A 13,954-nucleotide genomic window follows, 5' to 3' on the forward strand; every position below is an offset into this window, starting at 1 on the left:
GGTCTTTTGACTCGTCCCGTTTTAACGGAGGCCTTTTTGACTCGGGCTTCCTTTCGCGGTGCCCTTTCGCCTGTAACCCTTTTGACCCGGGACCGTTTTGACCCGTGTCCTTTTTGAGGTGAGGTCCCTTTTGACTCGGACATTTTTGATAGGGGCTTTTTGTCGCGACGTCTTTTTGATTCCGTTCCTTTTGACAGCGGGGCTGTTTTGATTCGGATCCTTTTGTCGCAGGGCCCTTTCGACCCTTTTTATTCGGGCATTTCTATTCTTGCCTTTTGTCCGTGCCCTTCTGACATAGAAATATATATACCAGCTGAAATGAGGGCTGCAGGGGGAAGGTATGAGTTGGATGAACGATCAGGGCACAATAAAATTAGTTACGCCACTGGTCATATGTATCTTTCTCCTGGTTTTCACTCCTGATCTCAGGTTTTTTAGCCGTGGAATTGTATTTGCTGACCCCTTTGACGCGGGGTTCTTTTGACTTGGCTCCTTTTGACGCGGGGCCTTTTTGACTCGGGGCCTTTTGCCGCGGAGTCATTTTGACGCGGGACCGTCTTGACCTGTCCCCTTTTGAAACGGGGTCCTTTTTGACCCGGCTTTTTTGACATAAGGCCTTTTTGACTCGGCCTCTTTACTCGCAAGGATCTTTTGACCCGTGTCTTTTTGAGGCGGTGTCCGTTTTTTTACATAGGGCCCTTTTGTTTCGGACTCTCTTCTCGCGATGAACTTTGACCCGGGCCCCTTTGACGAGGGGAACATTTTCACGCTGTGCATTTTCGACTCGGGCATTTTTGTCGCGGGGCCACTTTTGAACTTGCTCCTTTGACGCGGGGCCTTTTAAAACCGAGCCCCGTTTTGACTCGAACCTTTCTATCCTAGCCCTTTTTCGGGCCCTTCTGACATGGAACCAGATATATATATAACGCAGCAGTTGAAATGCGTGGGACAGGGGGGGGGTATGAGTAATGGATTATCCAGGGTGCAGTAAAATTACTTACGCCACTTTTCATATCTCTTTCCTTCTTTTCCCTCTACATTATATCTGGAGATGTATGTTCTGACTAATAGGTTAAACTGGCGATTTTAAAAAGTAAGAGGATATACGCTATCAATGATAAACTATGACTTTTAATATATATATATATATATAGGGCAATAAATCAAAATCTCTATATCGGTCTTATGCCCCCCCCCCGTTCGAAAAAATCCTGCGGGCGTTAGTGATTATCGTGTTAGTTAATTACTGTATTATATTGTGCTATACATGGAATAGATACTTCTGTGTTTTATTTAATAATAAGAACCTTATTTACATTTATTACAACCCTTGCTTGACGACAGCGAAACATACGTTCAGCATATTCAGTTTCCATTCTGAAATAAGGACAGTGAGACAAATGAAATAATTCACGCATACATTTAGGACTTAGAAAAGTGTCCTGCGAACATGTCGTGTTAAATTCCTGAAGAGTGAAAAGCGCTAGTAGCAGTTGTCAGCTGTTATTAACTTAACATATAAGAGAATAAAATGAAAAACTGAGAATACGAATCTTTTCAGAGATGATAGTGTACTGATGCTTCAAATCTTTTCCTTTGCTCCCTATATCTACGTTATTTCCCTAGTCAAAATAAAAACTGTTCAAAATTAATCACAATTTCTTATGCAACCATCCCTTCCTTGGAGTACTGCGCGGTCACATACCCGTCACGGCGATGTAAAGGCACTTTTGGCGACGAGGATACAAAAAGTTGATTTATTTTGTTTAGCCTAAGAGTAGAGTTTATTTACTTATTTATTTATGTATTTATTTATCTTTTCCTCTAATGAAATTCATTATCAACATTCTCGATCATTTATTCTCTGTCCAAAATAACCCAGAACTCACCACGAAAAGGTGACTGCACTTTGAGTTCCACCCACTTTTAGTTCCGTTCTGTCTAATTTTCTGCCATGGCCTTACTTGCTTGCGTCCTCACTTACTTCCTTTACTTTTCTAGATGGCATGGTCTTTATCTCGATCCGAGTGTTGGCATTTCCTTGCTAGAAATCACGACACAGCGTATGAATTCGTCACGACTTGCCGGCCCACACACGGATTGAGAAGCTTGCGTCACCAAACCCACCATTCGCTCTACTGCTTGGGTATGGCATGGAAACGCAGTTATTTCTTCTCTGGGCAATTTCTCTAATCGCTAGTGCAGCAAGATGCAGGAAACATTTAAACGGAGCGCAAAACCTTGTTATTGATAAAAATATGATTAGGAGGGAAAAGAGTAAATTCAGCGCAGCTGTTCAAGAAAGTAACAACATAGCCGGAAAATCTGTTAGAAGAGTCTTCTTCGGTGAAAGAAAAGACCAGACTCTAACGCAAGCGAAAAAAGGAAAACATTGGTGTCGACGGCAGATCGAAGAAGAACACTTAACAATAGTGGAAGAACCAGGTTCAACATATTTGGGCAACGTCATGCCTAAGTTTGATAGTGGAGAGGACATCGTCGCGTCTGCGTACGAATTTCTGGAGGAAAACGGAACTGATCTGTCAACGGTTGTAGCAGCTGGCTATGACTGTACACCAATCAACACGGGGGAAGATTTAAAGGGGCTGTACATTTTTTTTAACTAAATCGAGAACTTAAATGGGCCGTTTGTCTTCTTCACGGAAATGAACTCCCGCTTCGTTACTTAATATGGCATCTCGACGGGGGAGCATCGGGTCCAGAAAAACTTTCGGGACCCATCCGAAGAAAACTCGACAAGTGCGAGGAACCGCCCTTGGTAAAATAAAAAGCAATAAATCTTGACTGGTTGGGTGAATTCACAAAAGTTGAAGACCTCAGTGCGGACCAACAATTTTTACTAGCAATCTGCAGAGTAATTCACTCAGGATACTGTTCTTCAAACTTGGCAAACAAAAAACCCGGTCCAGTGGTCCAGTCACGTTGGCTCAATAAGGCATGTCGCATTCTTCGTTTGTACATTAGCACAGCGAGATCTTGCGAGGCATTCACGTGTCTTGTACAATATATGTCATGGTGTATCCCCGGGTCTGGTTTGCCATGCAGCAAAATCCATCATACTGTGAAGGACCGCGGCATTTATGAAATTTGGGAATCTAACCCAATTTCTACCCACGGAATCTAAGCAGATAGTATTCTCTGTATTTTCCAATAATTCGCAGTTCTTAAAAATAAATTTTGACGCGGATGATTACTACGACATGGTGGAGTGGATGACCTTGTCCCCCGCAGAACCTCCGCTCACCAAGATGCTCTCCGACGACGAGATTGAAGAAATAACTGCTCGGAGAAGAAATAACTGCGTTTCCATGCCATACCCAAGCAGTAGAGTGAATGGTGGGTTTGGTGACGCAAGCTTCTCAATCCGTGTGTGGGTCGGCAGGCTGTGATGGATTCATACGCTGTGCCTTGGTTTCTAGCAAGCAAATGCCAACACTCGGATCGAAGTAAAGACTATGCCATCTAGAAAAGTAAAGGAAGTAAGTGAGGACGCAAGCAAGTAAGGCATGGCAGAAAATTAGACAGGGCTTAACTAAAAGTGCTGTCACCTCCTCGTGGTGAATTCTGGGTTATTTTGGACCAAGAATAAATGATCGAGAATGTTGATAATGAATTGCATTACAACAAAAGATAAATAAATACATAAATAAATAAGTAAATAAACTCTATTCTTAGCCTAAACAAAAACAAATCAATTTTTTGTACATACAAATAAAAAACGCAATCTTCTTGCCTTAAGCGTTGAAATTTGGCTACTTTAAGCGAACAACTGCACTACGAAGAACTAAGTGACCTTTGGGAAGGTGAATTAGGTATAGTTCAAGGTGTCCCTAAGGCTGAATCTTAAAAATAAAAAAAAAGAGAATATATGAGTTTACACAGCCAAAAACATGAAATATTGTGCCATGTAGTGCGGGTTGCATATATTTCCATAAAACCTCGATGCGGCACATGAAGGTGTTGACTATAAATTCTGGATAAAATATGGCACACTAAAAGACACCATTTAACGGCTTCGCTGAATCGATTTTCGAAAAAAATTGAAATACGGTTCACCCTAGTATGCAGTTACATGTGCCCTCATTGACTACGGGGTGTCATTACCCACTTAAAAGAAAGTTAATTTCTTTTGGTCACGTGATCTGGTTCATGGTCATTTAGTCGCTATATTGGATTCAAGAGGCAGATCATGATCTTTTTTAAACGCTCAGAACTCGTCCATTTATGGACCGATTTTGATAATCTTTCTTTGGAAAGAGAAAATTATACTCTATAATTATTCTGGCACTTTTTGTGAAATCTGCACCGTTTTCCAGAAAAATTGGAAAGAGTAGAATTGAAGATAAAATTTTTATTCTATTTTCGTAATTTTCGCGAAAATGGCTAATAATTCAACATTTTAATAACAATTTAATAAGGAGCAGAATTTAATAAGCTTTAAAACGGTATACAACATGCTGGATTTAGTTTAAAACTAGGCTATATATGATAACCGTGCAGGCCAAGGGAAACAGCCATCCATGGTTGGTCAAGAAAGGCTTACACATTTCTGTATATTCATATAGTCGGGAATTGTCTTGTTGGAATATATCTAGAATTGTCTGAAGGAAAATTATCACTCTCGAACTGTAGAACTTTTCTGATGTAGCAGTAACCGGTGAATTTTGACGCGGATGATTACTACGACATGGTGGAGTGGATGACCTTGTCCCCCGCAGAACCTCCGCTCACCAAGATGCTCTCCGACGACGAGATTGAAGAAAATATTTACTCAGTTGCAATGCTCGGAGAAGAAATAACTGCGTTTCCATGCCATACCCAAGCAGTAGAGTGAATGGTGGGTTTGGTGACGCAAGCTTCTCAATCCGTGTGTGGGTCGGCAGGCTGTGATGGATTCATACGCTGTGCCTTGGTTTCTAGCAAGCAAATGCCAACACTCGGATCGAAGTAAAGACTATGCCATCTAGAAAAGTAAAGGAAGTAAGTGAGGACGCAAGCAAGTAAGGCATGGCAGAAAATTAGACAGGGCTTAACTAAAAGTGCTGTCACCTCCTCGTGGTGAATTCTGGGTTATTTTGGACCAAGAATAAATGATCGAGAATGTTGATAATGAATTGCATTACAACAAAAGATAAATAAATACATAAATAAATAAGTAAATAAACTCTATTCTTAGCCTAAACAAAAACAAATCAATTTTTTGTACATACAAATAAAAAACGCAATCTTCTTGCCTTAAGCGTTGAAATTTGGCTACTTTAAGCGAACAACTGCACTACGAAGAACTAAGTGACCTTTGGGAAGGTGAATTAGGTATAGTTCAAGGTGTCCCTAAGGCTGAATCTTAAAAATAAAAAAAAGAGAATATATGAGTTTTACACAGCCAAAAACATGAAATATTGTGCCATGTAGTGCGGGTTGCATACATTTCCATAAAACCTCGATGCGGCACATGAAGGCGTTGACTATAAATTCTGGATAAAATATGGCACACTTTGCCCACTAAAAGACACCATTTAACGGCTTCGCTGAATCGATTTTCGAAAAAAATTGAAATACGGTTCACCCTAGTATGCAGTTACATGTGCCCTCATTGACTACGGGGTGTCATTACCCACTTAAAAGAAAGTTAATATCTTTTGGTCACGTGATCTGGTTCATGGTCGTTTAGTCGCTATATTGGATTCAAGAGGCAGATCATGATCTTTTTTAAACGCTCAGAACTCGTCCATTTATGGACCGATTTTGATAATCTTTCTTTGGAAAGAGAAAATTATACTCCATAATTATTCTGGCACTTTTTGTGAAATCTGCACCGTTTTCCAGAAAAATTGGAAAGAGTAGAATTGAAGATAAAATTTTTATTCTATTTTCGTAATTTTCGCGAAAATGGCTAATAATTCAACATTTTAATAACAATTTAATAAGGAGCAGAATTTAATAAGCTTTAAGACGGTATACAACATGCTGGATTTAGTTTAAAACTAGGCTATATATGATAACCGTGCAGGCCAAGGGAAACAGCCATCCATGGTTGGTCAAGAAAGGCTTACACATTTCTGTATATTTATATAGCCCGGCATTGTCTTGCTGGAATATGTCTAGAATTGTCTGAAGGAAAATTATCACTCTCGAACTGTAGAACTTTTCTGATGTAGCAGTAACCGGTGAGGTTACCTTTAATGCGACAGACATTGCATGCAATACCCAATGGCGCCTCACGCAATGACATCTGCTGTTCGGGTTCTATGATCCTTGACAATTCATCCTGGCAGATCAGTTTCACCACAGTAGCGAGTCTAACGCGCGTGCAGTCGTCACTGTAGGACTGATTGAAGCGGCAATTGTCCAAAAATAGTGCCGTCGGCCACTCCACACCATCGACACTGATGACATGCGTCTGAAGCTTTTGTGGTTCAAAGTCAATAAAAGCCCCATATTAAAACACTTTACTGTGAATATAGCGTTCACACCATAGACTGAGATAAATCCAGACCCATTACTGTGCTTCAGCGTCGAGTTACTACTATAGATCCTCTATCATAACCATATACAGTAAAACCTGTGAACTTGGCCACCTGTTTATCTTGACCTGGTTCGTCTTGAACCTGTATTTTCCCATAAAACATTCGTTACTTATTCCGCTGTAAGTTAGCCACCTGTCTATCTTGGAAGTTGGCCACATTGAAGCAATGTTTACCCAGTGATGATAATAATAAATTTACTGCATATCTTGGCCACGCAAAATACCGTTTTGTTATTTTTCTTAACTCTTTCGCATTCCTATATGAGAGGCAAATGTTCTATATTTGTGACTGGAGACAAGAAGCATGGATTCCCAGGATTTGTTCTTGAAGGTCAATGGCCAGAACACTGCCCTGATAAAAGAGTGGGGAAGGAAGATGTAAATAAGAAACAGCACGTACAGGATTTCAGGAAATGGTTTCACGTACTTGTTTACCTTGTCTCTTTTGGTGAAACCATTAGCTACATCGACTCTTTTCATCAGTGAGGAGATTTAGTAAGTCTAGAAAATTCTCAAGGTTAAAATAACCATCTCAGTTGTCAACTATTGGCATCTGATGGCTTGTCGAAAGATAGCGGAGGTTTTGAGATGTGAATTTGCTTAAGATTTTCTCAAAACATTTTTGCTCCGTGGGAAGCACTTGTAGCTCATTATCAAGAGGTAGTTAACTACAAAATTAGAATGTGCATATGTGCCGAAAAGAATAAAAGAAACACGTTTAGAATAAACTAGCATGAATAAATTTGGATAATAAATGATTTGCTATTTTTTCGAAAGGTATCTACAGAAAATATTTGTTACTGTCGAAAAAAAAATCATATAAACTGCATATAAAATGTTCAATTTATAATTTTGCTTTTCTTATTTTCAATCTGAATAAGTGCTACAATATCAATTTCAGTAAACTGCGTACAGTTTCAATTTTATGGTTATTTGTGTTAGTGTACCAGATAAGTACATATATTAAACATGCTGTAGTATTTTTTTCTAGTACTGTATATAGAAATCCTATTCTAAAATACATAGGTACAACAATCACACTTATTTTCCGTAAGTTCGCCATCTGTCTAAATTGGCCACTTTTCAATGGAATCGATGGTGGCCAACATAGACAGGTTTCACTGTAGATTATCCGTCTGCCATCTAGTAATTAGATAACGTTGTGCGGTCCACAGCCCAATCGTTGCTGCTTACGGTTCACTTTATCTATTGTTCTCACATATGCATCATTGTGGTTGTGGTATGCTCTATGCGTCAATTTTGCGGTACAAGAATCCGCGTCACGTTGACGTATTAATTACATCTGTTCGTCTTTGGCCCAGGCTTCACTAAATGAGAGCGCTCTCGAACACGAAACAGAGGGCGCTACTGATCCCATGCTGAAATCCTAATCATTTGTACGTTATGCTCTGCAGTACAAATCCTGAGAGTTTGAGTGTGTTCTCTTCTTTCGTTCTTCGTGTTGCAATTATTACAAAAAGCAATCCAATGTACGTATATTATTGAATGTAAACAAGTTCTAAATAGTAGTCCCTCAAACCTCATCTAAAGGGAGAGTGCAAATACTGAAAGTAATCCTGAAGTGCTATAACATTACATGTATGTAAACTGTTGCAGCATAAATAAAGTAAATAATCAGAGTGGCCCAAAAGTAGGTATACGTACTGATAAACTCACTGTATTCCATATCATTTAATCATTTTATTGTTATCAAATAGGTAGACCTAGTTTCTTTATTATTTGTTCTTGTCTTTTGACTTATACCTTAAGCTCGGAACAACAGAAGTCAATAAACGCATAAACTAGAACGTTATAGTTGGTCAATGCAGGAGTGTACCTACTTTTGAGCCGTCCTATATAGTTACGTTGTTGTGAAAAGAAGTGGTCTTGGCATTTGTTAGAAGTAAATTATACTGTGCTTTTCATAATTGTTTCATCACTATACCATAGAAATATTTTCCTCCAACTCTAATTCACAAAATACAAGAATAGAACATTTTACTGATAAAAATTCCTGATAGCTTCTAAACAATTTTTGAACCAGATAAAGCTCAGTTCTACGAACAATTTGGCATTTTTTAGACTGAATTTATGCAAAATCAAGTTAACCAGACAATGGAATAATAAATGCTGTTAAATTGACTTATCTGAACACCATTGTTATCTAGTATTTGGATGACACAAACAGATATAAAGAAACTAAGACACAAGAATCAAAAATATTCATTCTTAAAATTGATTTAAATATTGTCAGTATTAAACTATTCTACGCTTTCCGTGGTGGTGGATCCAAGCCAATTTTTACTGTTTTGCATGTCTAATGCTGTTAATTCCTAATATCTGTTTCAATAAAAATAAATGAAACAGTTGTTGATAATTTGTTAAATAAAAACTATTAATCAAATGTGCTCCCAGTGAAAAGTACTGTATTTATGAAATTATCTTAACAACTTCTGTGCTAGTATTATAATTTCTTTTCAACTACTACTCACAACTTTCTTAAAACCCTTTCTTTAGGGGTCCTTCGTTCTATAGTGTGAGTATATTTACATCAGGGCCTATGGTGATTACACTGGTATTTATCGTTGTATCAACTAAGGTAGTCGAGTGAGTATCCTCTCTGTGGCTGGTGTGTTTCCAACTTCAAACTAAGACCTTTACACCAAACACATTTCGTGGTGTTAATTTCGTTTGAACGGGGTTGTATACGATCTCCGTGAAGTTGGCTCCTCATAGGAGCACTAATGATATCTTCTAGTGCTTCTTAGGGTACCTCACCATAGGAGCACTAATAATATCTTCTAGTGCAATCTTTATTGCTTTTGAGAGTACCAACTCCCAACATTATTGCATAGTTTAGATGATAGAAGCAAAAAACTTGGCCCTCCCAGAAAGTACTAACGACAAACCTAGTGAAATCGATAGTGCATCGTTAGTGCTTCTAGAAAACACTAATAGTTTCGTTAATGCTTCACTATTAATGTAGATATGACCAATTATGTCATAAAACTCTCATAAGAAATACATAGGAAATTTTTCATTGGGTCAAATTCCCGACAAATTCAACAGCACTAATGATCTCTTCTAGTGCAATCGTTAGTGCTTGCTTCTTAGAGCACAAACTCCCAACGTTAGTGCTTCATGGGGATTTTTTCAATGGGTGAAATTCCCGAAAATTCAAAAGTAACAATGACTATTTATAGTGTAATCATTAGTGCTTCGTTACTGCTTCTTAGTGCACCAACTTCCAACATTACTGGTTCAATAGTATGGACGCTAGAAGCAAAAAACTTTGAGCGGGCTAAGTTCATGCTAACCGCCCCTCAGAAAGCCTTAACGATGATACCTTTAGTGCAATTAACAGTGCATTGTTAGTGCTGCTAGGAAACACTAATACTTTCGTTAGTGTTTCCTAAAAGCACTAACGATACACTATCGATTTTACTAAGTTTCATCGTTAGTGCTTTCTGGAGGAAGGCTAACGTGAAGTTAGCTCTCCCAAGTTTTTTGCTTCTAGCGTCCACACTATTGAAGCACTAACGTTGGAAGTTGGTGCACTAAGAAGCAGTAAGAAAGCACTAACGATTACATTAGAAGAAATGAAAATGAAATGAAATCTTTGAGTTTTATGTGCCACGGTTATGCCGGTTAGGCTAAAGGAGACGGTGATGATGACAGATGAATGAAATGGTGGAATGAAGAAAGTGGGAGGAAACGGGAGAACCCCGAGAAAACCCACGCACACGGTGTTTGTCCACCACAAAGTTCACTTGGCGGGGGCTACATTAGAAGAGATCGTTAGTGCTCCTATGGAGGGGGCAATTTCACGGAGGTTTGTATACCAGCTGTTCTTGAAAACGATTCCACCAATCCACTTGTATTAGTGTTGTGTCACTCATGAAAGACTTGATTGGATGGTCGAATCATGCAGTGAATCAAATTAGTCATGATTCTTTCCAGAAATGTACTGCAGGGAGTATATGGGGACGAAAAGGAAACAGAGAGAACATTTTTTTTTCATATAGCGAGAGAAGGAAAGAAAGGAAGTCTCACGATAACAATATAAATTTACCATTACAATAACTATTAAAGGTATCTCCTCGATTTGCGTAAAAGTAATACACAGCAAACATCTTAACCACAATGAAGTACAAACAACAATGGCTCACTAAATTCGTACGATCTTCTCGTTCTCATTCCATCCGATTAATCTACGCTATAGAAAAGCACAGGATACTAAACAATTTATCTGATCGAATCATTTCGAATCAATTGAATTCAGCAGACCAATATAAGCTATACAAGCAAAAGAAAACGCGAAAATTTTAATGATTCATATAAGCGAATTAATTCACCAAAATGAATCATTTAGGCTATCACTAACCAGCATTTAAATTATATGTGTACCCTATTACCTATTACCTCAGGTGAAAACCCTATTACCTCAGGTTTACTTATTTCGGTCATTCCGCACATTCTCACCTGAAATCGAAGCCGCATACTGTGGAAGGCGTTTTCCTTTCTCATTTTCAGATCCTTTAAGATCATGACATGCTGCAGCTTCCTTGTTGCTTGACGCATTCATGTTGTCTTTTTGAACTAAGCTGAAAAAGAGAAATATTTTCTTTTAAGTAGACTATACCTATAAAATAATACAAAAATAAATTGATGCAAAATATCTTTATTTAAAATATATCAGAACCGGGATCCTAGTGAAGAAGTTCCAAACTCTGATCATCAAAATTGCTCGAACACGACACGTGTTCAAGTAAGGTTCTCCTATGACCAAAAAAATAAATAAATAAATAAAGATAGATAGAAAAAGGAGGGGCTATACCCATCATTCGTCTTACTGGACATCTATTCAGGCATAGGAACATGAGGATGGGTAATACCCAGGGCCGTCGCGTGGGTTGTAAGCGCCCGGGGCGAAAATTCCAATTCGCCCCCTGTGTGTTGTGAGAAACAACTAGAGTTTATTCTGTACTCCTAGATTTAAATATGGATTGTAAGATCATAATGTAAGATAAAAGAAGTTGGTATTATGTATATTTTTTAAAGTGAAAGGCTTTTATAGTTAAAGCATAAAAGTTAATGAAAACATATTTTTGAATTATTGAAATCGAGTGCTATTCTTGTTTATTTTGAACTTGATACACATCAAGATAGTAACAGCATAGAATATACAAATAACAATACAAATATTAAATTCAAAGATTTAAAAAAAGTCTTCTCGCAGAGGGTTGGAGAGAGTTGCAGTTGAACAATCCTAGACGATGTTTTACATTACCGGTAATTTTCAAGTTCAATATTCTATCGGGAGTCCCTCAAGGATCTAATCTAGGTCCCCTGTTGTATCTTCTTGTTATTAATGATATTCCTCTGTGTATTAAAACTTCTCAAGTTCTTCATTTTGCCGACAATCTTAAATTATACTACAAACTAAGTTCAATTGATGACTGCTTGCAACTTCAGTAAGATCTACAGGCAGTTCAAATATGATGTGATAAGAGTAAATTAGTCCTGAATGTGTCCAAATGCAAATCAGTATCTTTCACGAGAAAAGAATATCCAATTAACTTTACCTATACAATAAGTGGCACTTCCTTGTCTACCCCAAATACTATCAAAGATATAGGAGTTATATTTGATAGCAAATTAACCTTTGCTCAACGCGTTGACGCAATAACGAATAGTGAATATAGAAACCTAGGTTTAATTTATAGGATAGGGCAGGATTTCTACAAACAATCAACATTTATAAGGTTATAATTTTCGTATGTGTTAAAATGTATGTGCGTAAAATTAGAATACTGTTGTACTGTTTGGACACTAAATGTCACTAAATATTCTGATGCAATAGAAAATATACAGTTTAATTTTTTTTTTTAAATCTTGCATACAAGAAAACCGATTTCTACCCAAAGTAGACCCCCTATGAAGACTTAGTAACGAATTTTAGTTTTCAAACATTAGGAAAAAGAAGATGGATGTTTGATCTGTTGTTCTTATGTAAATTATTAAACTGTAAAATAGACTGTCCAGAATTAGTTTCAGAAGTATTATTACGTGTCGCAATAGGTAAGACTAGAACAGCAGACACAGGGACATTCTATTGTAGAAAAGGGTTCGTGTCTGTTTCGCCGATTCCTGTTTCGCCGAATGCCTTAAGCTGGGAAATTATTGCACATGTGAGCAATCGGCTGTGTTCGGCGAAACAGAAATTGTTTATATTTGGAAACAGGAATTGTCAGAGATAAGGACTTGTTTATATTTTCCATTGTCCAATCACAAACAAACATCTCAGGTGTATCTACCAGTAACTTCCCCTTCACTTTTCTATAAATGATCCTTATATTTGAGTTTACATCTTAGTTACTGGTTAGGTGTTGGGAGAAAGATTTTTTAAAATATTTTTATTGTATTAAATTGTTATTAACAATTAACCAAAAGTTATTACCTCTAATTTAAAAAATGGAAAAGAAAAAAGTATTTTCTGCGCTTAACACTAAGTGAAGTGTTTAGTTCCATAATCTGCCCAACCCTCCATGAAAATTGGCAACACCTCAAAAATCAAGCTATAAAAAACTTTAGATTTTGCTAGTTAAAAAAATCCTTTCTTAGTGTAAATTCCCTTTAAATAGTTTTCGGGCAAACAGAATTCAGCCAAACAGAAATTCCTGATTCGCCGAACATTTCTGTCTGCCCAGGTGTGCAATAATTTAGTAATGAAATAATGAAATGATTAGACTCCATGTAGTAGATGTATTTAGTATGTCCGAAAACAAGTTCAAAAAAATTGTCAGGCAGTAATTTCTGCATAATTAATATCGTATATTTGTGCATGTAGAATAGTGTATGTTAGATAATTATGTACGCGACACTATAACTGGGCATTAAGCCTGTTGTGTTTTCCTTACGAAATAAATAAATAAATAAATAAATTGTATTTAGCAGTGGTCTGATCACTATTAAAACATCTGAATTAACATTACGTTTTTTTAAATATATTTACCAACATAATCTAAATTCCTTATATTTTGTTGATTTGTCGTCCCGGTGTTCCCCTGCTACCAGCGCCCGGGGTAATATCTAGTGATCAAGCCAGCTAATTAATAACAGGAGCTATACCACATCTTGCTTTAAGATAGTAGTGACATTTTACGTACAGTAATTTTGAATAGTAGTCTTACATAATTGATATATTGCACGCAGACTTTCAAAGAAAGAGAATCCATCTGTTGGTCAAATGGCTAGCGCGTAACTCTGGTGTGGAGTGTCTGAGGCTCGATTCCCAGTGGAAGAATATTGAACACAATACTGTGGTTCAGATTCCACCTTAAACCGTATAACCATGTCTCATAGCCACACGGTGCTGAGAAGGGCACTAAACTCTAACAAACAGCA

The 13,954-nt window shown here is 37.6% G+C and overlaps 1 protein-coding gene across 1 annotated transcript in view; it reads right to left on the reverse strand.

Moving 5' to 3' along the window:
• LOC145666788 (trehalose transporter 1-like protein) overlaps window positions 1-13,954 on the reverse strand; it is a 55,977-nt gene that overhangs the window by 24,083 nt on the left and 17,940 nt on the right. The window contains exon 2 of the mRNA XM_081734347.1: window positions 11,030-11,151. Coding sequence (XP_081590473.1) covers window positions 11,030-11,151 — 122 coding nt within the window. The remainder of the gene's footprint in view (window positions 1-11,029; window positions 11,152-13,954) is intronic.

The sequence above is a fragment of the Thermobia domestica genome, chromosome 12, assembly GCF_964235325.1.
Source record: "Thermobia domestica chromosome 12, izTheDome1.hap1.1, whole genome shotgun sequence".
NCBI lineage: Eukaryota > Metazoa > Arthropoda > Insecta > Zygentoma > Lepismatidae > Thermobia > Thermobia domestica.